This window comes from Denticeps clupeoides, chromosome 19, assembly GCF_900700375.1.
Source record: "Denticeps clupeoides chromosome 19, fDenClu1.1, whole genome shotgun sequence".
Taxonomy (NCBI): Eukaryota; Metazoa; Chordata; class Actinopteri; order Clupeiformes; family Denticipitidae; genus Denticeps; species Denticeps clupeoides.
In genome coordinates this window covers 16998046-17022643 of record NC_041725.1, presented here as the reverse complement: position 1 = coordinate 17022643, position 24598 = coordinate 16998046, and the positions used below count along the sequence as shown (strand labels likewise).

The window sequence follows — 24598 nt, the reverse complement described above, 5'->3', positions numbered from 1 at the left end:
TGATACCGCTACTACTTAATAGGCTTTGCTACGCAGGTAAATTCATTTTGGCTTGCTCTTTTCATATTAAGACACATTAATGCCAACTAAAGTTAGACACTTTTTTTCTTCCACCGTTTGTGGCGCCCTCTGGATGGATGGTGCCCTTAGCATTTGCCTATATTGACTATTCCACGGACCGGCACTGCTGCTTGGTATAAAACATTATAAACATCGTACGGGTTCCATAAAGAATATCATGGCAGGGGAGGAATTTCTGTTTAGAGCTCGCCCTCTTGTGGTGGTGTCAGAAAATCTATTTCTCATGAGACTTTTTCTTGGAGTTGATCTCATGTGCTCACTTCAGAATAAAAGAGTACAGACAGCGTGTCTAAATAAACAGGCAGCCAGATGATGCCTTCTGACCACAGGCAATCCAGTGCACACTAATTTCCCTTTTTTTTATTCCAAAATGAAAAACATTTAATACAAGGAGTGAATACCAAGACGGATGCTGTACTGTTGTCCCAGTGCAAAGTCCTCGATGAAATACACTGCACTTTTAAAAACTACAAAATTACTTTCATTCAGCCGATATACCCAAGGCCCTGCCTGGGATCGGCTGGTACCCTTCTTTACTTGAATTCGTTTGAAATACTGTTCAGCACACAAACACGTTCAGGAACGACACAATTGGGAAAAAAAAGGGAAACGATTCAGACGTGATATATGAGGGGAGGGACTTGTGTGTGGAGTGTGTTCAGTTGATTGTACACGGTGTGTTTATAGTATCTAGCCTCAAAGTCAGGAAAGTTTTCTTAACCACTCAATCACTCCTCCCCCAAAATAGACAGAAGTTTCCCCACAACGGCTCTGACGTCCTGTTCAGGGCAGGGCAACAGTGGCAGGCGCGGGGGTCCCAGAGGCAGACCGGAAACTTCGCTCATCAGCTGCTTATTCATGGGCAACCCAAACCCTGTGGAGCCAGCAGGAGAGTTTATTACCAAAATCCACGGATGAGCCTGACATCTCTGTTAAATATACAGCTGAAACCAAAAGTTTACGTCTAACTTTTTTTTCCTTTTCTTACTGTCTGATATTAAATCATACAAAACCATTTCAGTTTTAGGCCCGTTCGGATTCCCAAAATAATTTATATTTGCTAAATGTCAAAATAATGTGTGAGAGTTTACATAAATTAAATTAGCATTTTTAGAATTGCCTTTAAACAGTGTATGTAAACTTTTGGTTTCAACTGCGCCTTGTTTAAGTGCTCACCATGTCCAATGGCAAATGACAGGAACTCTTGCAGTTGACACTTGAAAGGAAAAAATGATGAGGAAAGGTGGTTCATACAGCAGTGTGGCGAAAAGAAGAAGCCGCGCATGGACCCAGTACCTGCACGGCCCGTGCCTGCACCAGATCGCCTTTATTAAACGCCAACAGCATGTGGTCCACCTTCCTGCCCAGGTAGTTATACGTGCTGAGCCGACGTACAGGTGAAAGAGTTACGGGGACAGTATGAGGCATCTCTTTCATTTAAATTTTTTTTCTAGAGGACGCATGACAGCATCACACTGAACAAGGAGACGTTTCGTCACAGTTTCCAGTCACCTGTACGCACTGTGTGGTCTTACCTGCCCACTGCCCCAGTCGCGCCCATGGCCAGGGCCCCCAGCAGTTGCTAGAAGATTCAAGATTTTTATTCGTCACGTGCATAGCTACACCAGTACAACACGCAGTGAAGAAGAAGAAGAGGTGGTCACATGGTTCAACATGGTCAGAAGTTGTTCATCTGTAAGAGAGGAGGAGCGGCGGCACACGTCTGACCAACCTCATCCACGCCATAGAGGAGTGACCAGTCCGAGGGGCAGCTACTGACACACTGACCAAAGTCCAGCAGGTCCTGGTCGCTGAACTTCACTCCTCGGAACGAAGGGATCTCTTTCTCTATGCCCCGTACCACATCTCTGGCAGGCACTGGAATGAAAAGGAACATGCAACATCCTGAACTAGGTTTCCCAATCCAGGTCCTGGAAAAGTGGAGAGTTTATGTCTCGCATTTATAAATGATTGATTTTTAAGACTAGCTGAACAGATGTGGACTTCAAAGCGCCTGCAAAATGCTGTAAATGTTTGACTTATTTAGGCTAAGTGATATAATTCTAGGGTGGTAGTAGCGGAGTGTGTGAGACACTCGCCTATGAACCAGAAAACCACAAAGTCCCCACTTACTACCATTGTGTCCCTGAGCAAGACACCTAACCCCGAGTGTCTCAGGTGGGACAGTCCCTGTAACTACTAACTGGATAAGGACGTCTGGTAAATGAAAATGTCTAGAAGACAACAGACGAGGGCAGGGGGTCTTACAGTGGACGCTGGTCATTGATGGGATGTGGTAGTAATAAAAAGGAAGACATGGAGCCGCAGCAGCAATCTCTTTAAGGAACATCCTCAGAGCAGCTGCCACAAACAGACAGAACAGGACAAAACATGATGACGTTAATAGAATGTGCGTTAAAATTTGATACAAGTTTATCGTGGCTCTGCTTGTGTGTCTGCTGTCCCTAGAGTTTCAGCCGGTGTGTATAAGTGAATTTAAATGGTTCCTTGAACTAAAAGGGCATCTCCATACTTGAACTAGATGGTTTAAAGAACGAGGGGGAGATCACGGCAATCCCGTCAGCCCCTGCAGCAGCCGCATGCTGTGCCTGTTCAGAAACACGAGTCAAAATTCATCCTTCCCTTAACAGAGACACCTTTTCTGTCATATGAACCAGTCTGACTCACCAGTTCCCTGGAATCCTTGAGACTTGGGCAGCCGACGTGGACAACCACCTGGTCGAGTCTGACAGTACGACCGTACATACACAGCTCACGCGAATGCCACCGCTAAATGTTTGAAAATGTGCGGCGGTATGGGGATGATGTACATACCTGCCCTTCCCAATCTTACACCACTCCTCCGCCAGCCGCTTCCTTTCCTCCACACTCAGGGACACACTTTCCCCAGTGGTGCCATTCACTGGTGATAAACACACACAAAATATACCAACTGCCTGACGGATTCAGGAAAAAATGTTAAAAGATTTCTACAAATCAGACACATTTTACAATCACTGCCTTCATTGGGAAGCCCAGATCTTACAGATCTGGAAAGGCAGTTTACATCTTGATAACTGGTAAGAAAAATGTCTACTATATATTAGCTGAAATCTCTATTAATTTTTTAGATAGGAATTTTAATTAATTGAACTGCCTGTTTAAAAATTCTAATCTGTTACTTTGGTTCGAGCCAGAAATCTGTGGCAGGCACAGATTACCTACTCATTGCCACCAGAGAAATTAGCATATGGTCTCAAGGAAAAAGTGTTGGGTGAATAACAGGTACTATTTATTCACCTATTTTAAATTGGGGGGTGCTCGCTTATTTGTTGTCCATTTGCTAAATTCTTGTAAATGTATTTAGTTTAAATTGCCATTTACTCTAGCAGATGTAAGACCCGGGAAATCAAAGTTATTGAGGACAAAACACACCCCAACAACAGCCTGTTTTGGGGTGTCATGGCCAGCACTGAGAGACTCAGGTCACCACACCTCCCACCTCAAACCCCGACCATCTGAATGTTTACAATTGTCTACTGCTATCTCTTACTGTTACGCCGGTCAATCTATGCAAAACATACTTAAGCAGAATACATAACCACAACCCATGATGTCTGTGTCTCATGTTCTCATTGAACATAAATATATTGCTTGCCTACTGTTTTACAATTTTTTTATTAGCCTTATTCTCCTTTTACTCTGTTTTATTGAATTCTATAACTATTGCTTTGACTATGCACAGTCAGAACAGAGTGGTTCGGGGTGCATTTCACTGTGTCTCATTCTTTACAGCTTTGCTGTGCTGCACGTCTACTCCTTTGTACTGCAATTTTATGACACTGGTTTTGTTTATAAAAAAAATTGAATGGCTGGACGTGAGACAGAAGAAGATACTCACAGAAGACCTGCTTCACCCCCTGCTTCTGCACCAAGTACTCGGCGTACGGCTCCACCACGGAGAGGTCCACCTCCCTTATGCAAAAAGTACATAGAAATCAAACGACAGAAGAGCAATCGGACGCTCCACCGGTAGCAGAAGACGCTCACCCCTGGGCTGTCAGAGGAGTGAATGTGGCGGCCACAAGACCCGTAAGCCTCTTCCACGGTTTTTCCATCTTGGACCGAGATCGCGGCAGAACTCGTTAAGGAACCTGCGACGATGGCGACAGCAAGGACAGTAAGGATATTAACTTTCTGACCACTTGCTGGCTCCTGATGCCTTAGGTGCCAGTGAAGCTGTCGAAACTGCTGCCGTCGACCAACACGCGGGTCACAAGACAGAGTCACGTGAGCGGTGCATCTTGGGAAATGTAGTCTCCGGCTGGGTCCCGCTGGGAAGGGCGTTGAAACGTTACTAAACCGAGCGTCTCTTGCTTAATCATCTTTATCTACCAACAAGAGTGAAAGAATGCAACAGTAAGGTGACAGTGGATTACGAATGGCTGTTGATTTTAAAGGGATCCTGAGCGTGTTTATTCCATCCCTCGCCCAATGGAGGCGCCACCTCAATATTAGGCTGCTGGTAATAATGTTATGGCTCATCAGCTTTTTTCCTAAATTATTTACAAAAAAATCGTCTCCACGTAAAATAAGAGTTATTTGGAAACAGGTACAAACGTAAAATGGCAAAAATGACAAACTTTGTATTATATACAGTCTGACGGGTTAAGACATTTACGAATCGTGCTTTTGGAATAACAAAGTGGGACAGGGTGCACAGCAGTTTTCCTACTCGGCTGTTTTGGGAAGACATTCATTTCCTGCTGGGCTGTTCATACCAGCGCCGATGTTACAAAATATGTGGATCATTGCGGGGTGGACGCTGTTTGTTGGCGGTGCAATGACATAGCACATCACATGGGTTTTAAAGGTTTTAAATGGTCCTAGATGAGGACAATAATAAATGCTTTGGTCTCATTGAAGGAGCACCAGATCAAAAACTGACCATGAATTTGGGCCAGGGTATCATATAAACATGACCTAAAAAGACACAGCTGCTTCATGAACAACCAATTTGGTTTTATTAAGCATATTTTTTTTAAATCACATTAAACAAAGTTACATAAAGCAAAAGGTTATTTTGGCTGACTGTCAGACAAAAAGCAGAGGAAATCCAAAGTAAGGATTTAATATCCATCTGAGGTACCAAATTAAGTTAACCACTTCAAAAGAATCTTAAGTTCATAAGTGGACTAGATGTTTTTGGACTGCAGCTTGATCCAGCCAGCTGTATAGAGATCTCGATCACAAGAGCTATATATGGAATCATAAAACCTGATCAGTGAAAATAGAAGGCCATGACAGGCTACATCTCTCTCCTAAAAGTTCAGCTATGGAACAAAAAAAATGCAGGTATAAACAATGCCGTCTGCCTTGAGAAGGACTGAATTGCCTTTGAAAACAGGATGCGTTAAAACATTCTGGGTGACACAACAAAAGCCTTTATTTATGACTGTGGCCTGATAGCGATGACACCAGCACAGCGTCAGAAGTCTAGGCAGATTCTGCAGGACCTTGTTACTCTTCCCAAGCATCTCCATACTGGTTCTGTTTGACTAGAGAAATCAGAAAGATTAGTCCCATTAATCCCATGATTAAAACATTTCAGTTCAGTTTTAGTTGTGAAAACAGTTCAGTTTTAGTTGTGAATCGTTCAAAAAATCGAAATATAATTTTCCCTCTCATCAAAACAAAAGTAGGACAATGGCAGAACAGTCACACGTCCATAATTCTTTCAGCAAATCTTTCTGCTGTTTAACTGTTGCTATTTTGGCCACAAAATCAAATCTAAAGCACATTTTGCTATATAATTCTTGTTTTAAAATAAAAAGAGAGAAGTAAAACTTCTAACTGGTTTAAGAAGAAGGCGAATGGATATGATGTCCAACCCCATTGCGAGGGACTACGAGCACGTGAACATACCCTCTTTCTTTGGTGCTGATGTTTCTGACTGGGGTTTGAGCAGCGTTTCTGCTTTCTGTGTCAACGTGACCTCGTAGTTCTCCCGGTTTTTGCTGCGTAGCTCTTCATACAGGATGGCCTTTTTCTTGGGCGTGTCCTCTTCCTGGAAAGTTGGTGCTGAAGGGCCATGAGACAAGACAGAAGGAATAAATGAAATAATGAATCCTGCACATTAGACTAACTGATTTAGTTCAATCCAGACTGATCCACAAGGAAGGCAGCAAATTACACAATAAAAAACCCGAAGTGGGCAAAACAGACCTTGTGGGATGGCGTCTTCTCTCATGCCTGAGGGGGCGGACTCACTGAAGCTGGAGCTAAAAGGGGCGGATTCAAAGCTAGAAAAAGAGGGGTTGCTGTAGTCGTCACTGGAGTAGCTGTAGGAGTCTGCCGGAGGCTGGTAATTGGTCGCTGGTTGGAAAGACGATTCAAAGGTGGCCTGATTTGGGTCTGCCTGGTTCGGATCCCAGAACTCTGACTGGTTCGGCCTGGTTCGAGTGAAGAAGAAAATTGTTCATGGTTAGCAGCCAGGAATGACCCAGAAAATTTAATTGTTCAAACAATTCCCCATCTCAACTTCGACACGTAATATTTCTACACGCACTATTCGTGTACAAAGATTCATGTACGTGCGCATATGCATGTTTCAAGTAAGTGTTCAGACATTCAGAGTACTAACCCAGGAGCCTGCTGTCGCTGAGCATGCCGGAGAGCCTCTCCCAAAGGAGAGTTTTCTAGATTTTTGAACTTCTCCTGACAGACCTTCATGTAGGACATTTTTCCTCCCATATATCCCATTAAGCCAGCAACTGTGTTATTGCACAAAACATTGCATATCAATAGTACTCGGAGAACACAGAATAACAAAACTTTACATTGCAGAGAGAAGAACTTACAGGCAACTTTGGGTAAGGAGCCAAAGCGCGGGGATCCAGTGAGCACTCCTATAAACGGGAAGGCAAACGACTAGTTTAACACGATGCAGCCATTTTCCTCTCATAAATACGCACAGGTAATTGAAGGGATCAATGTAAGAACAGCATCATGCACGTAGGCTGGAATTACCTCTTGATATAAGCACCTGTGTGACTGCCACTGCCAAAGCCGAGAAGGGCAGGGCTGGAACAAGAAACGGCAAACCATTAAAGCACCATGTGAGGAGTAACTCGTGTCTTACAGACGCACGGGTGACTTTGTGAAACTCACATCTGTACCAGAAGCTCTCCTGATTACACTCTCTGAAGACCCGTTTCTCATCTTCAGTGGGGATGTAGCCTGAACTAAGAGGAGCCTGCAAGACAGTGTGTTGCTATTAGGGGTGTGCATTGGCAAGGATCTCACAATACGATACAATTATATCATGACATATTGTGATTCTGTACATATTGTGATATTGTACAGTTCACTAGAAATGTAAGAGCAGAGCTGAAATACAAGATGCTGTGATCGGTCTGTCATGATTTTTTTGCGTTTTCACTCTGCCTGAAATGGCAAGCAGTAATTCAAAATACCCAGATATACAGCGCCACCTACAGGAGTGGAGGTTGTAGTTGCACACTGACGCTGGACTAAATTTGTATAGAAAAACATTGATATTTGTGAAGTGATTGTCACTTGTAATACACAGCAGCACAGCACACGGTGCACACATTGAAATTTGTCCTCTGCATTTAACCCATCAGTGAGTGAGCAGTGGGCAGCCATGACAGGCGCCCGGGGAACAGCGTGTGGGGACGGTGCTTTGCTCAGTGGCACCTCAGTGCCACCTTGGCGAATAAGGGTTTGAACCGGCAACCTTCTGATTACGGGGCTGCCTCCCTAACCGCCCTGTATTGGTACCAAATTGCCCAAATAATTGCCCATAATTATAATTGCATTCGTTTGACCTTTTCCTGTAATGTCTGACATTACACCAGGTAGTGCATTAGGTGGTGAAGCTCTTCTCCCGAACCCGACGTTTTTTACACTGGCTTGCGTGGTAAACGGTCATTTTTTTTTTTTTTAAAGCCACTTAATAATAAAACGCACATGATTAGTTGGGGGCAGTTGTTTGCAGTGTAGTGTATCTGTCCTTGACTTTCTGCGTTTCTGGCTGTGTAAATATGAACACTGTAATGCCTTTTTTTTATTTGGACACCATCTCATTCAATGTGTTTTCCTTATTTTCATGACCATTTACATTTGTAGATTCTCACTGAAGGCATCAAAACTATGAATGAACACATGTGGAGTTATGTACTTAACAAAAAAAGGTGAAATAACTATATTCTAGTTTCTTCAAAATAGCCACTTTTTGCTCTGATTACTGCTTTGCACACTCTTGGCAGGTCGTCGCCTGAAATGGTTTTCCAACATTCTTGAAGGAGTTCCCAGAGGTGTTTAGCACTTGTTGGCCCCTTTGCCTTCACTCTGCGATCCAGGCCAGGTCTTCACTTTTTTTTTGTATGCCTTCTATGAGAATCTACCAACGTATATGGCCATGAAAATAAAGAAAACACATTGAATGAGAAGGTGTGTCCAAACTTTTGGCCTGTACTGCATGTCTGATAAGTGTGCATCAGGCGCTGGCCCGGCCCGTGTCAAGTATTAAAATCAATGTGGCTCCTGAGCTAAAACGTTTGCCCACCCCTGAGTTAGCTAGTACGGATGTTTCAATTAGGCCGAATTGGCTTGTACGAACGCTGGTGGGAGCATCTATTTAGGCAGCATGATCGCTGGTGGTTAGACCGAGTTAGCCAGTGCGGACATCGGCAGCTCAGCAACGTTAGCTAGTGTGGACTGTGCTGGCTGACCTGCGCATCCCGCCGCTGCTCCTGTCGGGGACCAGAAAAGCCCGAAGAAGCCTGGGACATTGTTCAAGGCTGTTAATTACCAAGCGCGGACGTGAGCATAACCCATAATAGTGGGAGTCTTATGCTGTAACACGGAGCTCCCTTGCAACGACCTCCAATGCGCTGCACCTCACGGGTGAAGTCGTAATACTGACCCGGAAACGCACTTGCCTAATCCGGAAGCGCTTTCCTGGCTAGCCGAACGGCTCCGCGTCTAGGGCAACGGTGCAAGTTTTGAACTGTCGTTCTTATCCAAACAGATGGCCCAGATGATCTGAGACCACGATAAAATCTGAAATTCAAAGTGCGATGCTACAAAATGTGCCTCCCGTTAAAGTGTCGCGCTGAGCACAAAGCTAATAATGTATAAATACATTATAATTTTTCTTCGTCTAGCACCTAACAATCTCTGAGCATGCTCTTCACTGACAAGTCTGAGCCTTATCAGGGCTCTTAGTTTGTAAAACTCAATATTCTATAGAAATCGAACGAGAATTGCTGGTGTCTTCCTCTTGTAAGTCGCTTTGGATAAAAGCGTCTGCTAGATAAAGTAAAGTAATTTCAGGCTGCTCTGCTTTCAAAGAGCGTCTGCGTAAATCGGTTAGCACAACACATCGTGCTAAAGATATAGAGATTTTATTTCAGTTCGTTTTTTGAAAAAAGTCTCCAATTACTTTAATGTGCTCGTATTAAAGCCAATAGGAGAGAGCGTTTCTAACACCTGAGAAAAAAACTACTGTCTTCAGTGTTGTCCTGTATCTCATCTTTAATCATTCCTTGTTTTATAAGAAATATTAGACATGTATGCATTTTCAACATGATTACTTGAATTGTGATACACGTAATAACTACGTACAATTAATACATGCACTGGGTAAACAGAACGTGTTTGAGACAATAAAAAATACATATACATTTACCTATATCGATCGATTTCTAACATTTCTTTCGAAATCACAGTCGCGAACTCGTCAGGACAAATGAACGTGAGACAATTGGTTGCGACTCTCTCATGATTGGCAGGACCTGAAGCCAATCGAATGATAGGACGGTTGTTGACGCCTGGCAGCTGGTCCAATGGCAGTAAGAATGGGGCGGGGACTCGGGTCGGGGGCATGACAGCAGCTCTGCACTACCAGAAGCCGCGATTAACCGCGGCGTTGCCCTGCGTAGCTCTAGTCTGGCGGACGGGGAGGTGGGGACGTTGTCATTTGGACGCTTTCCGCTCTTTTAAACAATTTTATTGTTAAAAGAAAAAACGAAAAAAAAACAACAACAACAACAACAAGCGAACCGAGGCCAGGAAGAGGACGACGGCAGCAGCACCGAACAAATGCGCGTTTTCATCCGCTGCCTTGTTGCACCTGGAGAACCGCGCACCGCCAGGGCCGCCGTCGCCGAGCAGTGATACGTCTGGAGAATAGCAGCAGCAGCAGCAGCTGCCCGCCGCGGACGAAGGTACCCAGCGACTGGGAGCTCTCCCGAGCCGCCGCGACGGGCTACACTCGGGGCCCAACCTGCCCGCTTGTGCCGTCGCTAAGCTAACGTGCTAACGCGCTCTCAGCTGGCAGCTTATTGTCGACTTATGAAGGCGATAAACGAGCAGCAAACAGTCGCCGCAGCCCGGCGAGCGGGGAAAATGCTGGGGGTCGAGCACAACCCCCCAACCCTCGTTTGCTCCCGTCGGTTTCGTGCGAATTTGCCGCTTTTTTCCCCTCAGACTCTTTCTGGACTTTTTCTTTTTTTTTGTTTAGCTTCCAGTTTAGCTTCCATCCCGTGAGGCGGAACTTCTGTAGTAATTTCGTGTCCGCCAGCCCAGGCGTGCACCTTTTAAAAAGGCCCCGTCCGCTTCGTTCTCCGGGGCAAAATCGCGGTCGGCGCTCAGGCCCGAACGGCCGAACGTTGGTCGGCGCTGTGTTCCGCTCCGCTCCGCCGTTCGGTCGCGATGAAGTTGACACCCGTTCGTTGATCGAGAACGTCGTGTTCTGACGGCCGGGACCGTGCAGCGTCGCAGTCGTCAGATGATGTCATGAAAAGTAGCTTCTGGGAGAAAGAATGAAGTTGGTGGCCTCGTGTGTTTGTGCTGCTGGACGGTCAGGGTCACCGTTCGCCATCATGGCCTGTTAGATGATCTCTCTTGTTGTGTCAAACTGGCGTCCTGATGTGCTTGTTGAATGTATTGTTGTCGCCTGATTTCTGTCACCGGCAACTTTGTGTGTCACCGCGCCAGGGGACATGGGACGAGAAGAGCTGCGAGGGGACGAGTGAAACAGGCCGGGCCTTTATTCCGCTTCTCGCCGTGGTATGCGTTCAAAGAATGTTGAATGTCGGTTCTGACACTTCTCCCAAGGACTTTATCTGCTCCGTGGCAGGGTTACGGGAAAGGGCGCACAATGGCCGCCTTGTTTTTCTTGCGCCGGGCGCCTGTCGCTGGTATGGGAGAGGTCGCCGGCCAGTCTGCAGTAGGTGGACGGGTGACGGGCCCGTGGGAGACTGCCGCCCGAGAGACGTGCTTCCTATAAGATGCCGTTCTACAAGTTCGCAAGTTTCAACAAGCGGTCTGCCAGAAGTTGCATTTTCTCATCTTCCCGTACCGTTGAGGCACATGTGACGCAAAGGCCAAGTGGGGTGGACGCACGGCTGCTTCTGTCTTTAACCTAACTAGGGCCCTGTTTTTATGCATTTTAATGCTTCTGATTTCCATGTTTTCCCATTATAAAACCATATTTATTCCCCTAAAAACTGTGATTATGGAGTGGATTTATAAAAAATTAACAAATGCAATATGACAAATCACATTTAATCACCGTTGAGCTAAGTGCTAATTTTGTAATCCATTTACATGAAAAAAATACGTGAGAAAGAAAGATTTCTACATATTTTACATTCTTCCATTTTTAAAATAAAAGTGCTTCACATTTGAAGTAAAATAAATAAATAAAAGTTTCAAATAAATAAACATTGGGGAGACCTGGAATACCAAAGTTGTGCCGACTTGCATTATTAACTGGAACCATGATAATAAAATCAAGTTTTGAATCAGCTGATTTGTTTGAACGCCGTGGAAACCGATCGTGTGAAAGTCTCGCCTCTACCGTTAAATGCAATTCCGCATTTTACAACAGATTCCATTTTATTCGTTCGATTCCTTGTGTTATCCGAATCGTGAAAATCATAGGGCCCTGCCTAACAGCAACTCTGACCTCCGTTAAGATGGGATGATTTTTGATTTCAACAAATCACTGCGAGTTGGCAAGGAGGAAGAACCCAGCCCTAGAACTAGCCAATCAGAACAAGGCTGGATGGAGAGGATGGTGAAGGGCGGCGCCTCTGGTTTCGCCGTGCGGCTGCCTGAGATGAGTTGTGGTGTTTCGACTACATCATCGCGGGTTCAGCTGCTGTTGGTGGTTGCAGCTGGTTCCTGTGCTGGATGTTCTGGTGTCAGTGCAGGTGAGGTCAGGCCTTTGTGAGTGTGGACCAGGTGAGAGCCCCCAGGCGTTCCCTCACACTTTGACGAGTGTGTGTGTGTTGCGAGTTCCGTTTCGGGGTCTGACTCAGGCCCTTGGAGGCTCAGCTGCAGTGTTAAAGGCGTTATTTTTGTCAGTCCGCAGTCTATATAAAGCTCCATCTCTGCATGTCCAGGTGAAGAAGCCTGGCTGGTTCTGCACCCCTTGCGTTCAGTGCTTTGGCGTGGAAAGTTGAAACGGACCCAAGTCTGGAAATAGCTGCTAATTGAGCTTATGTGTGTGTTCATGCTGAGTGGAGGCATGGATTTTCACTTTTAAGTAAGTGATTGTCATTGCGAAACACTGCAGCGCAGCATACGGTGACACAACGAAATGTGTCCTCTGCTTTTAACCATCACCCTTGCTGAGCAGTGAGCAGCCATGACAGGTGCCCGGGGGAGCAGTGCATGGGGACGGTGCTTTGTAAAGTAAAGTGAAGTGATACACAGCAGCACAGCACACGGTGCACACAGTGAAATTAGTCCTCTGTATTTAACCCATCACCCAGAGTGAGCAGTGGGCAGCCATGACAGGCGCCCGGGGAGCAGTGCGTGGGGACGGTGCTTTGTAAAGTAAAGTGAAGTGATTGTCATTGTGATACTCAGCACACAGTGCGCACAGTGAAAATTGTCCTCTGTATTTAACCCATCACCCACAGTGAGCAGTGGGCAGCAGTGTGTAGGGATGGTGCTTTGCTCAGTGGCACCGTGGCGGATCGGGATTCGAACCGGCAACCTTCTGATTACGGGGCCCCTTCCTTACCAGCTAGGCCCCTGCCGCAGTGACTGATGCCCAACTCCTCTTTCCTTAAGAGAAATTCTCACATGTTAAGTTCCCTTTCATGATTGTAAAATTGGTCATGTATCCTTTTTGACATCTAGACGATATTTAAAAATCATTATTCAAATGACCAGCGTAGTCTTTTTTTTTTTTTTTTTTTTTTAAACTTTTAAACGTCGACTTTTTAATCGTCAACTGCCGGTGTGTAAAACATTTGCTTCTTATGTCTCGTCTGGTTTCTGAAATCTGCTGATGTCCCCACCGGCAGGAAACCCGAACGCTCCTGTGCACAGCTCACCAGTTACCGCGGTCACCAGCTGGTACGTTGTGACAGCAGCCCAATTCCCACAATTTGCAGATCGCAGAAGGCGTTTTTATGCCCTGATGCTGTTTGCTGTGCCGTCTCATTTTTGCTTCGTACTGACTTTACATGCCTATACAGTCCATATGGCCGGGAACTCTAATTTGTCCTCTACGGTTATGGGACAACACAATTAAAATAACAATTGGGATATTTTCACAGACGATAATATCTCATACAGTAATGTGCAGTCCAGAGAAAACACCACCACTTTATTAATGTAAAAAAAAACTCATACGTCAAACTCTGATCAGATATTTATTTACCCAAAGTGTTTATTGCAGAATTTTCCTTACTTTTTATTGCACAATGACGTGATGTGTGTAGAGAATCTTTTCTAAGCAGCTGTACAATATTGTTCTCTAGACCTTTGTAGACTACCAGATTCAAAACTATCAAGAATCATAATTGACACTAATCATGAAACAACTGAACTTTCCTCATGGTCTCCCTTGTTATCGGCTTTATGAACCGAATTGTGTTACATTAACTATTTGAGAAAAGTGCTTTTCTAAGTATTTTTATGCATGAACTTTTCGGTTCGTCTGGAGTTTCCTGTTGCAAGTGGGATATCTAAAGATGAAGGGACCCACAGTTTCCTTTCTTCAGCGACACTCTGATGTGGCCTGCTGACATGACATGCATGATGCGCCGACATTAAACCTGACCTCGTAGTTACCAAGCCGAGGAATCCCTGATTGGACGGATGCAGAGTCCGACTCGTTTGGGCTCCGTTTGACCTCTGCTGGTCCCTGGGCTGCACCTGCGGGTTCGAGCATTGGTACCGGCCGTCGCCGTCCTACCCGAGAAGCAACTGTACCTCTGCACGCTATCTACCTCGGCAGTATATGGAGAGAGAGCGAGGGCGGGCCGTGGGAAATTAATGTGTGATATGTCTCAGTTGTGACTACAGACAAGAATAGTTCTGACATCCGAAAGACTCGTTGGGTTTGTTGAACTGCAACAGGAAGTGCGATCACCAGTCCCCCTTTCTGCTGCGCTTTTCTTGTTCACTCAGTTTCACTATTATTCACCTTTTTTAATGATAAACCGCTGCCACCAGCAGCTCTCTCTTCCTCCATGTCTATGAAGCTCAGAATTTACGAGCGGCCCGGCTAACGGCAGTAATTATGCTCGATGACACACAGTGATGGGGCGGGGCTGTGAAATCCAATTGCGTAACAGGCTCCTGGATAGATAGTCTGAGGGACGGATGAATGAGTGTGCGGGGAGAGTATAATCTTCAGATTACTGCCTAGGAGAGGCCGTTAATCCTGGTGATGTTTGCCGGTGAGTGTGTGTGTGTGTGTGTGTTTTTCCCCAGTGCCCTATAGTCCCATGGAAGCAGTCCAGCCCTTAATGGCCTCTCTGCTTCTGTGGGGTTGATCTCAGATTTATCTGATGATGGACTACTAACACACCCCTGTTTCTGCTTTCAGACTGCTGCGCTCACCCCCTCCGCTGATCTATGGCCCAGAGGTAAGACCACCTTACCGTGTGTGTGTGTTGACCCAAATCATAGTCTAATTACTCACACACACACACACACACACACCTTTGATGTGCTAATGTATGGACTGAGAGACTTTAGTCCATGTCGTTGCCTCTTGTGCTTGGAGGATATGTTCAACCTTCGACCCCATTGTGTTCATTGTGTTTTGTTTGCGCGTTCATTCGCTGACCTCCGTCCCGAGAGCAGAAGGAAGTGTGTGAGGAGCCCTGTTCTGTGTCGCGAGACGCGAAGGCAGGTGAACGAACTTGTCTTCACTCGCACCCCGGCCTGAGAGCAGTGAAACTGATGATTTCAGCAGGTAGTCTTCTGCAGTGTGTGTGTGTGTGTGTGTGTGTGTGTCAGTTAGTCGCAGGCGCTTCCTGTTTGCTCGGCGGGGAGCAGGGTGGCAGTAGCGTTGTTCGCTGCATTGTTCCCGCCGCTTCCTCTTCTGCATTCCTGAGCTGATTGGGATCGGCGTCGGGCCGTTGGCTCTTGTTCAGACCTGCCTGACCATCAGAAGCGGCTGCTGACCGGCCAGATGGCAGTCGTGTGTTAGTCGTTGACTCCCTGTCTCACCACCACGCTGTCATTTTTTTAATCTTTTCACCGTCTCTCTGCCGTACGAAGAATTTCACATTAAGCAGCTGTATAAGCTGTTAACGGGTCAACGTTTGATCTAAACTGCTGCTTTCTCCTCACACACACACACACACACACACACACACACACACACCCACACCTACACCTACAAAATCACAGACAGGAGTCCGAAGGTCCCGCAAGTGCTGCAGTCTGGCCTCTTATGTGCTGCTGACCCTGCCTCACCTCCAGGGGGCGCCGTCACCTGGGGCTCAGGGCCTGACCTCCAGGCCTCGTCCTCATCCTGCTTATGCAACATCATTAGTTCATCCACCACTGGGCCTAGAGGCAGAGGGTTGCATAAGGAGAGTGCGATGTGTCTGTAAGTGGCGTTTACTTCTCCTGTACTAAAGTGAAGTGATTGTCACATGTGATGCACAGCACACGATGCACACAGTGAAATTTGTCCTCTGCATTTAACCCATCACCCTGAGTGAGCAGTGGGCAGCCATGACAGGTGCCCGGGGAGCAGTGTGTGGGGACGGTGCTTTGCTCAGTGGCACCTCAGTGGCACCTTGGCGGATCGGGATTCGAACCGGCAACCTTCTGATAACGGGGCCGCTTCCTTAACCGCTAGGCCACCACTGCCACCACTGTACGGTACATGCGCGTATCACCCCGCGCCGACATGCTCACACACTCCGAGGGGTGTGAACTTCCTGTGGTGCGTGACTGAGGCCACGTTCTCAGAGGGAAGATCTCTGCTGTAGACATGTTTTTATTGTTATTATTTTTAAGTTTGTGTGTGAACTTCTCTTTCCTCCATCCTTAACCTGTGGGTGGCGCTGTTTCCCTATTTTCTGTCCAGAAAGCAGAACAGCTTTCTCTTTTTATGAATATGGGGTAAATGCCATATTAAGTTTGTCTCTTCAATATTACGGTGTATTCCGTGACTATATAAAAATTTTGTGGCAATACACAAGTGGTGTATCAACTGCTTCAAACGCTCCACCATTATTCCGGTCCCCAAGAAACCCACCATCACTGGGGGCCTTGACGTCTGTGGTCATGAAATCCTCTGAACGCCTGGTTTTAGCCCATCTGAACAACATCACCGGACACCAGCTGGACCCCCTGCAGTTTGCCTACCGGGCAAACAGGTCTGTGGGTGTAGTGAATATGGGGCTGCATTACATCCTGCAACATCTCGACCGCCCGAGAACCTACGCCAGGATCCTGGACTTCATTTGTGGACTTCAGCTCTGCATTCAACACCATTGTGCCTGAACGCCTCACATCCAAACCCTCCCAGCTCAGCGTGTCACCTGCTACCTGCCAGGGGATCACCAGCTTCCTGACAGACAGGAAGCAGCAAGTGAGGCTGGGGGAGATCACTTCTGGAACACGGTCCCTCAGTACTGGTGCACGGCACCCCACTGCTCTTCTCCCTGTACACCAACGACTGCACCTCCAGGAACTCCACTGTAAAACTCCTGACGTTTGCAGCCGACACCACCGTCATTGGGCTCATTCAGGATGGTGAAGAATCTGCATACTGACAGGAAGTTGAGCGGCTGGTACTCTGGTGCAGTCAACACAACCTGGAGCTGAACACGCTCAAGGCTGTGGAGATGACCGTGGACTTCAGGAAACATCCGTCAACAGTCTGTCCTGTGCTCCTCCATCACCGCCTGGTATGGAGCGGACACTAAACGGGACAGGATCAGCGCCTATGAACCAGAAGGCCCAGGTTCAAATCCCACTTACTACCATCGTGTCCCTGAGCAGGACACTTAACCCTGAGTGTCTCCAGGGGGGTGACTGTCCCTGTAACTACTGATTGTAAGGCGCTCTGGACAAGGGCGTCTGGTAAATGCTGTAAATGTACTGTCGTTCTGACAATAAACCAATCTTGAATCTATTGTCTTGTTGTTTAAAGAGAATTTGATATTTTTTAAATAATTTGTCGTATTCTTTTTTTTTTGTTAGGTGTGGCGACCCTGCATTTGTTTTTATTGTTGAGTCGTCCTCCTCACCATGTTCTTCAGCGCAGAGCATTATTTTCCGGCTCCAGCATGACCTTCCGTAATAAACCATTATCTTCACTGTAAAGCTGCTCATCACTGGCATCGTATTATTAAAAATGAAGCCTCGGCGCAGCACTACATCTCTCATTGGTCTCAAACGCATCATTCCCAGACTGTCAGCCGCACGTTTGTTGGCACAGAACTGTACGGACATCCGTATCGAACCTGCATGCGGTGAACCAATCACATTTTACACCAGAGGAAATAAGATCCAAAATAATTGCAGGTCTTTATCAGTTCCTGCAGTGTGTTTGAGTAAAACGAACGGACGCTTGCTCACTTCCTGTCTGACTGGCTGCACGTTTATTAAACAGGCCATCAGACCATTAATGCTCCTTCGCCACCGCCGGGGGTTTCTGGTTGCATCTGCTGGTCTGTGGCCGGGCGAGCTGGCGAGATGCCGCTGCTCTGGACGTGGTGCGTTGTGTTGAAGGGCATGATGTCATGCTCTGTGTTCTGGAGGTGTGGGTGGATGTGGGGCGGTGGCCCCGGTGGCATTATATTGACATACGGTGTCAGTGAAAAGTGCTCGGCTCATTGAAACGCTTGGGTCAGCAGTACTCGGCCGGCTTTGTTTAAAAAAAGCTGCTCAGCAGCACTGACGTCAGTAAAAATCACTTTTCACACCAAAACCAGCCGTTTTTTTTTCCCCTGAGTCACTAATAATTGTTGGGGTCTAACGACGCTCCTCTAGTTATTGAACCCTTATCCAGAGCGACTTACAATCAGTAGTTACAGGGACAGTCCCCCCCTGGAGACACTCAGGGTTAAGTGTCTTGCTCAGGTACACTATGGTAGTAAGTGGGGTTTGAACCTGGGTCTTCTGGTTCACAGGCGAGTGTGTGAATTATGTTCAGTAATTCACCCATCAGAACGTGGAATTAATCTGTGTGCTCGTGTTTCAATCGTCCAGAATGAATTTAAATAAAAAAAAAAAAAAAAAGTCTTTTAGAGTTCATAGTCTGGTTGTCATAAGTAATTACACCAACAAAAATGGCTGGGTGAGTCGTTAGTTGTAAAGTCAGAAGGTAAATGCTGATACGTTGGTGAAAATATGGTTCTTGGAGATGGTGGTCAGGTGTGAAATGAACTCAGATCAGATTATATCAGTGTATGTGTGATTTATTATAGGGTGTTTGCTTTTGTAAATGACTTATATATTGCTCTCTTTGTGTCAGACTGTGTGTGTGTGTGTGTGTGTTAATATTTGGCTGAAATGATAAGGGTTATCAGGAGCAGCAGGCAGCAGTCACGCCCTCTTTTCTTTTTCTCTCATGGACCACAAAAACGCGTCTCTTTCTTTCTCCCCCGTCTCTCCCTCTCGGTCTCCGGGGCGTGGCCTCGTGCAGCAATTGGCCGAGGGCCCGGGCGGTTGTTATCTCCGGTGGAACATGTTTCAGGCCCCGCCCCTGATAGTGCCTGGAACTTAGCCCCGCCCACTAGTTGCATTACCTTACAGGCGTTCGCTCGCTGCTCTGTTGACTGGTTTTCTAGTGAATGCTGAGGACCGAAGGAACCGGACTCCACAAATGAAAAAGAAGCCACAGTTTGGATGCTTGATCTTTCCAGTTTCCAGAAGTTCAGGTGAAGGGGTGTTGGTGAACGGACAGACTGGTGGGGCTGGACTCTTGGAGTGGAAGATGGAGGGGGGGTGGTGAGACTCTGTCGGACCGGAGTCGGCTGGTCTGAGCCAGTGTCATGGAGTTCCTGAAGAGCCTCGTGCCCTCAGTCATCTCCGGGGAGGGGGGTGCCCTGGAGCTGGCGGGGGCGTTGCCACGGGAGACGGGCCCTCGGCTGCTCAGGATGAGGCGGCTGGGTCTCCTGGCTATGGGTCAGAGCATTGAAGAGGATCCAGAGGGGTTGTCTCCCTGCGGAAGACCCCGGCTGAGAGGTATTAATTGGCCCCTGTGGGAAGGGGGTGTTTAAAAGATTCGTCTCTCCACACACTGCGTCACTGAACAGAGTTGTTTTGGGACTTTGCGGGTGGGTGGGGGTTAGGTGAAGGTACACTAGAATTTGAAACTCTGGCATGAGACTGGCAAAAAAGCAGATTCCTGCGTCAGCTGACTGGAATGCTGAGTTTCTGGCCTGCTGCTGGTTTTAAATACGTTCGATCCTCAGTGTCCCTCAGTGTCTCAGGGTCTATGTGACCCTCTGTCCTCCAGTGTGTGTGTGTGTGTGTGTGACCCTGGTAGTAAGTGGCTATACCCTGAATTGTGTGTTTTTTCTGTCTCCTATGGAGATTGATTGACGTTGGCCATATGATCAAGTTCTAATAGTATCAGTTGTGAATTAGATATGGACTGATTTGCATTGTTTGGGTCATGCAGCGCTATCGTTTGATAACACAATAAAAGAACTGCCAGTACAGTGACTCGAACAATATACTGGAATATCAGTGTAGAAAGTTCTCTGCATATCTCCATGCCAGCATCAGACCAGGATCACGCAGCAGCAGAACAGGGTGGCCCCGGTCTGTCATGTAGATGCACTGGACACAGCGTACAGCGTACATCATGTGGATGTTACTTTGATACCTACCACCTACCTGAACGCTGTTGTAGACGTTTACCTTTACAGGCCTCCTTGCAGTCAGTTTTCACAGGCAGTGCCCTCCTGGTGACACCCAGGGACACAATGGTAGTAAGTGGGGTTTGATCCTGGGACTTTGGTCTTCTGGTAATACCCCCCCGACACATGGAGGTTCCATGTTCCAACCTACAGGATCTGCTACTGACTTCTTGGTACCAGATACCCCAGCAGATACCTTCAGGCGTCCAGTGGGGAGTCCATGCTTTGATGGCTCAGGCCTGATGTGGTGATTTAAAGGTGTCTCAGTATTAGTCAGGTGGCCAAAATGTTATGCTCATTGTGTTGATCATGTTTCATAACCGGCTTTATTATTAAAGTTAGTGTTTTTTTTTGTCACAAAAAGACGACATTGTGATTTATTGATATGTTGATTTCCAGTACAGAGTGAACATTATAGTCCTTCGATGCATTATATCAGTGTATCTGGGGACCTTTGTGTTTCTCCGGCCTGTTGGAACTTGTTCATCTGCTGAGAGAAGAAACACCCTGATTTCTTTAAAGCGCAGCCATTTCTCCTGCTGTGTGTGTGAAAGAGAGGAAGTGTTATGATCAGGGTTCCTATCAAAAAACCTGGAAAAGTCATGGAATTTGAAAAGAGAATTTTCCAGGTCTTGAAGTTTTGGAAGAATAAATAAAAGTATAGTACGAACAAAGTACATAGTTCCCGTAACACTGCGTGGGAAGCGTTTTTCTATGTTTAAAACCAGCCCAGGTATGTAGTATCTTTGCTCGCCTAGTGAAGTAGTGAACCACGTCACGTGGTACTGCATCCATGTTCCAGAACCTCCACAGCCGTGTGTCTCCTTTTGAAAGTCAGCTGATTTGTGCTCGAACCCGATTGGCTCCATTTTTACTCAGGTTGTGCGAGGAAGAAACACTGTTGTTTAAATTAAGCCTTTCCAGCTTATCGTAAGAATAGTTTAACATTTTTCAGGCAAATTTGACTCTTTGTCGTGGTGTTTTTTTGTACAGAACCTTCAGAGAACATATGGTCATGACTATTTTCCTTAAAGTAATTGAAAGGTCATGGTAATTATTTTGTAAAATGTGTAAGAACCCTGTATAATGACACACACACTCACACTGACTGTGGGAAGATCACTATAGAGTGATGTCAGTCAGTAACTGTGTGTTTGAATTAGTCATCGGGGTAGTGTGTGTGTGTGTGTGTGTGTGTGTGTGTGTGTGTTTACACACATCAGTCACCTCCCCTGTTCCCCTCTTCGTGTTTGGAGCCATCAGTCACACGCGCTTCTCGCTTGTCCCTCCTTGTTTCTTACGCATTCTGCGTGACGTGTCTGTTTGAACGCACAGTGACATCAGCACAGAGAGCAGCTGAACCATGTTGACCGGGTGCGAGGGCTTCTGTTGAAGCAGGGTGTGTGTGTGCTTGTGCGTGTGTGTGTCTGCGCGCATGTTTGTGAATGGAGCGGCCCCTGGGCTCCGGGTTCGACCCGCAGCTTCTCTCTCCGCCGCTCGACTCCGGAGTGACTCAGCGCTCCGGCTGCATTTGGCATTCAAAACCTGGCCGGGCTTCTTCAGCCCTGCCGCAACGGACGGGCAGGAAGCGCGGCTGAATGGTGGGAGGGGTTTCCTCTGCTGCAGAGCCTCGGCGGAGGAGAGCGGCGCCGCTGCAGTCGGTCTTCTGTCATTAGAGGGCAACGTTCGTGGCGCAGCGAGTAAAGTCAGAGTTGCGCTTGTGTTGCAGTAGGTGGAGTGCCGCAGGGCTGGCCGCAGCTCCGGACGCCCCGCGTGACCTCTGAGGGGGGGGGGGTGGAGGTCGCGGTTAGAGTTACGGCTCCTATCGATCTTGTTGTCCCGCGTGATGCGGCTCCTGCAGACGCTCTGGAGTCCGGCGCTGCGTACGTCACCGCAACCCCCTCACCTGATTCTTTTCCCCTTTTGAACGCCCCGAAATCGCCCGCGTTTTACAGGGAGACCCTTCAGCCCGCTCGACACAATACGGGTCTTTGTAGAGGGAAGGAGTGTTTGTTTACAACGCTGGATTCCCGCTTTGCATAACTCCGGCAGGGAGGGTCCGTCATGTGACGATTTGCACAAAAGCGAATGGCTGATTGTTGTTGTCCCCCGTCTGAAAGGCTCTCTGTCCGTCTGTCTCTGCGTTTTTTTTCTCTTTTATCTCCTGATGGTTGGACGAAGACGTGTGTCCTCTGTTTGACTATGGATCTCCCGGAATTAATTGTTTGCCTTTAGAATATCTATCTAATTATTTTTGTAGTAGTTAAAAACGGCTGTAAAAGTAAAAAAGGTTCACATGATAGCGGACCGTGTGTGTGTGTGTGTGTGTGTGTGTGTGTGTGTGTGTGTGTGTACTGACGCAGCTGCCACGCCCTCGGCAGGTGTTCAGGTGAGCTCGGACGGCCAGGTGGGAGCTTCGGAGTTGAACGCGCGGCCGTGTTCGGCCTTCCTCCTTTTGTCTTCGCGTTTTCATTGTGTCCCGCTGTGGACGGGAAGCGAGCCCTGATTGGCCGCTGGTGCAGTAGCAGCTTTTAACGGCGCTGGACGGCGGCCAGTCGGCGCGCGCCGCAGCACATTGATGACATCACCCCCCTGTTCCCAGCCACCGAAACAAGCGCTCTGTTTTCAGAGAGAGAGAAAGAGAGAGAGAGAGAGAGAGGGAGTCAGCATATATCACAGGGAGAATACCAGCGAGAGAGGGAGGAGGGGCGGCTCGAGCGAATGGAGCGAGGGGGGCGGGGCGTGAGCAGCGCCGGGACCAGGCGCACGCAGGAAGGGGAGCGGAGAGAGGAACGCGGCGCTCCGCCCGGAGCCTGTCGCCTTGCAGCATGACTCCTCCGCCCGGAACAAAGTTTCTTTGCACCACTCGCCGCGCCAGGACGCGGGACCCTGGGACGGCTGTGTACGTCCTCCCGGGCGGCTCGGTCTGCTGAAGCCTTGTCCCCATGGAGCCGTCTCCACCCTGCAGCGGATCGCCGCCGTTTTGAGAGAGACCCGTGGGCTTTTTGTGTGTTTAGCATCATGCGCTGCTTCATTGTACTTGGTGGAGGCTGAAACTTCACCCTCAGAGCAAGTGTGTGTGTGTGTGTGTGAGAGAGAGAGAGAGAAGGTGTGCAAAGAAGACTAGGAAGGCCGAACGTTACGCTAGCAGGACTGACCAGCAAAATATTGTATCTTTTACCCACAATTCTCTGGTGGCATCATGCTGAATCTGCAGGATTCTGTGTTCTTTGAGATCAGCATCAAGTCTCTGCTCAAGTCGTGGAGCTGTGAGTAACAAACACACACACACACTGCAAAACAGTGCAGCCACTGCATTTTTGGGGTTTAGCACGTTTTAACACTGTTATAGTTTACATTAACATGAATTAATGTACTCAAGATGTTGTCTTTTCATTCAATTGCTCCATGTTGCAGCTGCCTTTCAATGAAATGATCTGCATATGAAACCATACTGATGTATATTATCATTATTCATCACTGTAAATGCCTTTATCCTGACTGGACAGAACCCTCAAGTCACAGCAACGTCAGCGTCACATTTCATACAATTTTTTTATAATTATGCCTTTTTTTTTTTTTTTTTTTTTTGTAGAGTTAGGACCCAGTAATGCACCTGTTTCTCTCTGTCTCTCACACACACTGACACACTCACACACACCGTTGCACTCCATGAATGTGCTGCTGTATGTGTTTTCTGTCCTGAAACTTAATCTGTGTCTCTGAAGGGAAACATTTTTAATTTTTCATTCCTCTCTCCTGGTCCCTGGAGGTGTATATTTTCTGCTGTGGAGCGTAGGTGATGTCGGAAGTGCTTTTTTGAGAGAGAGAGAGGGAGTGTGTGTGTGTGTGAGAGCGAAATCTCTCTGAACCCCCCAGCTCTCCCCTGGCCCACTGGGATTGCTAATGTTTCCTCTCATTGATCCGTCTCCTAATCGACTTCCATTACAACCGGTCGTCCAGCCGGGAGAAAGTCTCTGATCTTGGACTGAGCGCTTCTGTGCAGACAGCTAGAAAACTCTCTAATCAGAATTCATCCATAATAATAATAATAATAAAAAAAAAAAAAAAAAAGATACTTCTGTGGGGGGGTTTTTATTTATTATGTCTTGGTCTTTGGATCAGGTACATTGAATCTTCCCAGACGGCTTAACTGTGTCCCTGCCTCTGATTTTTGTGTGAAGTTCAGGTCCATTCATGCTTGATGATGATCTGAGCAGCAGGAGGCTGACTGGGGTTCACCTCCCCTCGGGTCCCACAGTTTATTCATTTATTTACTGGCCTTTCTGGTCCGTAACTGACCCTCCTGAACCTATTCAGGCTTCCCAGCCCGGTCGCCTGCTGGA

General features: G+C 47.2%; 3 protein-coding genes across 13 annotated transcripts in view; 1 reads left to right on the top strand and 2 right to left on the bottom strand.

Annotated features, from left to right (window-relative positions):
* Positions 1-419: 419 nt before the first annotated feature.
* Positions 420-4376, bottom strand: npl (N-acetylneuraminate pyruvate lyase (dihydrodipicolinate synthase)). Its single transcript, XM_028962073.1, has 11 exons — positions 4132-4376; positions 3983-4056; positions 2917-3004; positions 2770-2827; positions 2615-2690; positions 2350-2442; positions 1814-1959; positions 1617-1663; positions 1378-1462; positions 1258-1297; positions 420-955 (listed from the first exon to the last, which is right to left on the bottom strand). Exons 1-11 carry the CDS (start codon positions 4197-4199, stop codon positions 810-812), a joined length of 921 nt encoding a protein of 306 aa, XP_028817906.1. The 5' UTR covers positions 4200-4376; the 3' UTR covers positions 420-809.
* Positions 4377-5086: 710 nt separating this feature from the next.
* Positions 5087-9019, bottom strand: ociad1 (OCIA domain containing 1). The gene is made up of 8 exons (XM_028962333.1): positions 8838-9019; positions 7252-7336; positions 7111-7164; positions 6942-6989; positions 6725-6854; positions 6307-6533; positions 6007-6162; positions 5087-5639 (listed from the first exon to the last, which is right to left on the bottom strand). The coding sequence occupies exons 1-8, from the start codon at positions 8895-8897 to the stop codon at positions 5602-5604; spliced, it is 798 nt and encodes a 265-aa protein (XP_028818166.1). The 5' UTR covers positions 8898-9019; the 3' UTR covers positions 5087-5601.
* Positions 9020-10001: 982 nt separating this feature from the next.
* Positions 10002-24598, top strand: part of fryl (furry homolog, like) — a 53263-nt gene continuing 38666 nt past the window's right edge. For 7 of the 11 annotated variants that reach the window (XM_028961178.1, XM_028961174.1, XM_028961172.1 and 4 more), the window contains exon 1: positions 19156-19572. In XM_028961178.1, the coding sequence (XP_028817011.1) occupies positions 19380-19572 (193 nt within the window). In that variant the 5' untranslated portion in view covers positions 19156-19379. Of the gene's footprint in view, positions 10335-14790; positions 14814-14962; positions 15003-19155; positions 19573-23018; positions 23522-24598 lie in introns of those variants that run through there. The other 4 variants (XM_028961182.1, XM_028961179.1, XM_028961180.1 and 1 more) reach the window with 3 other exon arrangements.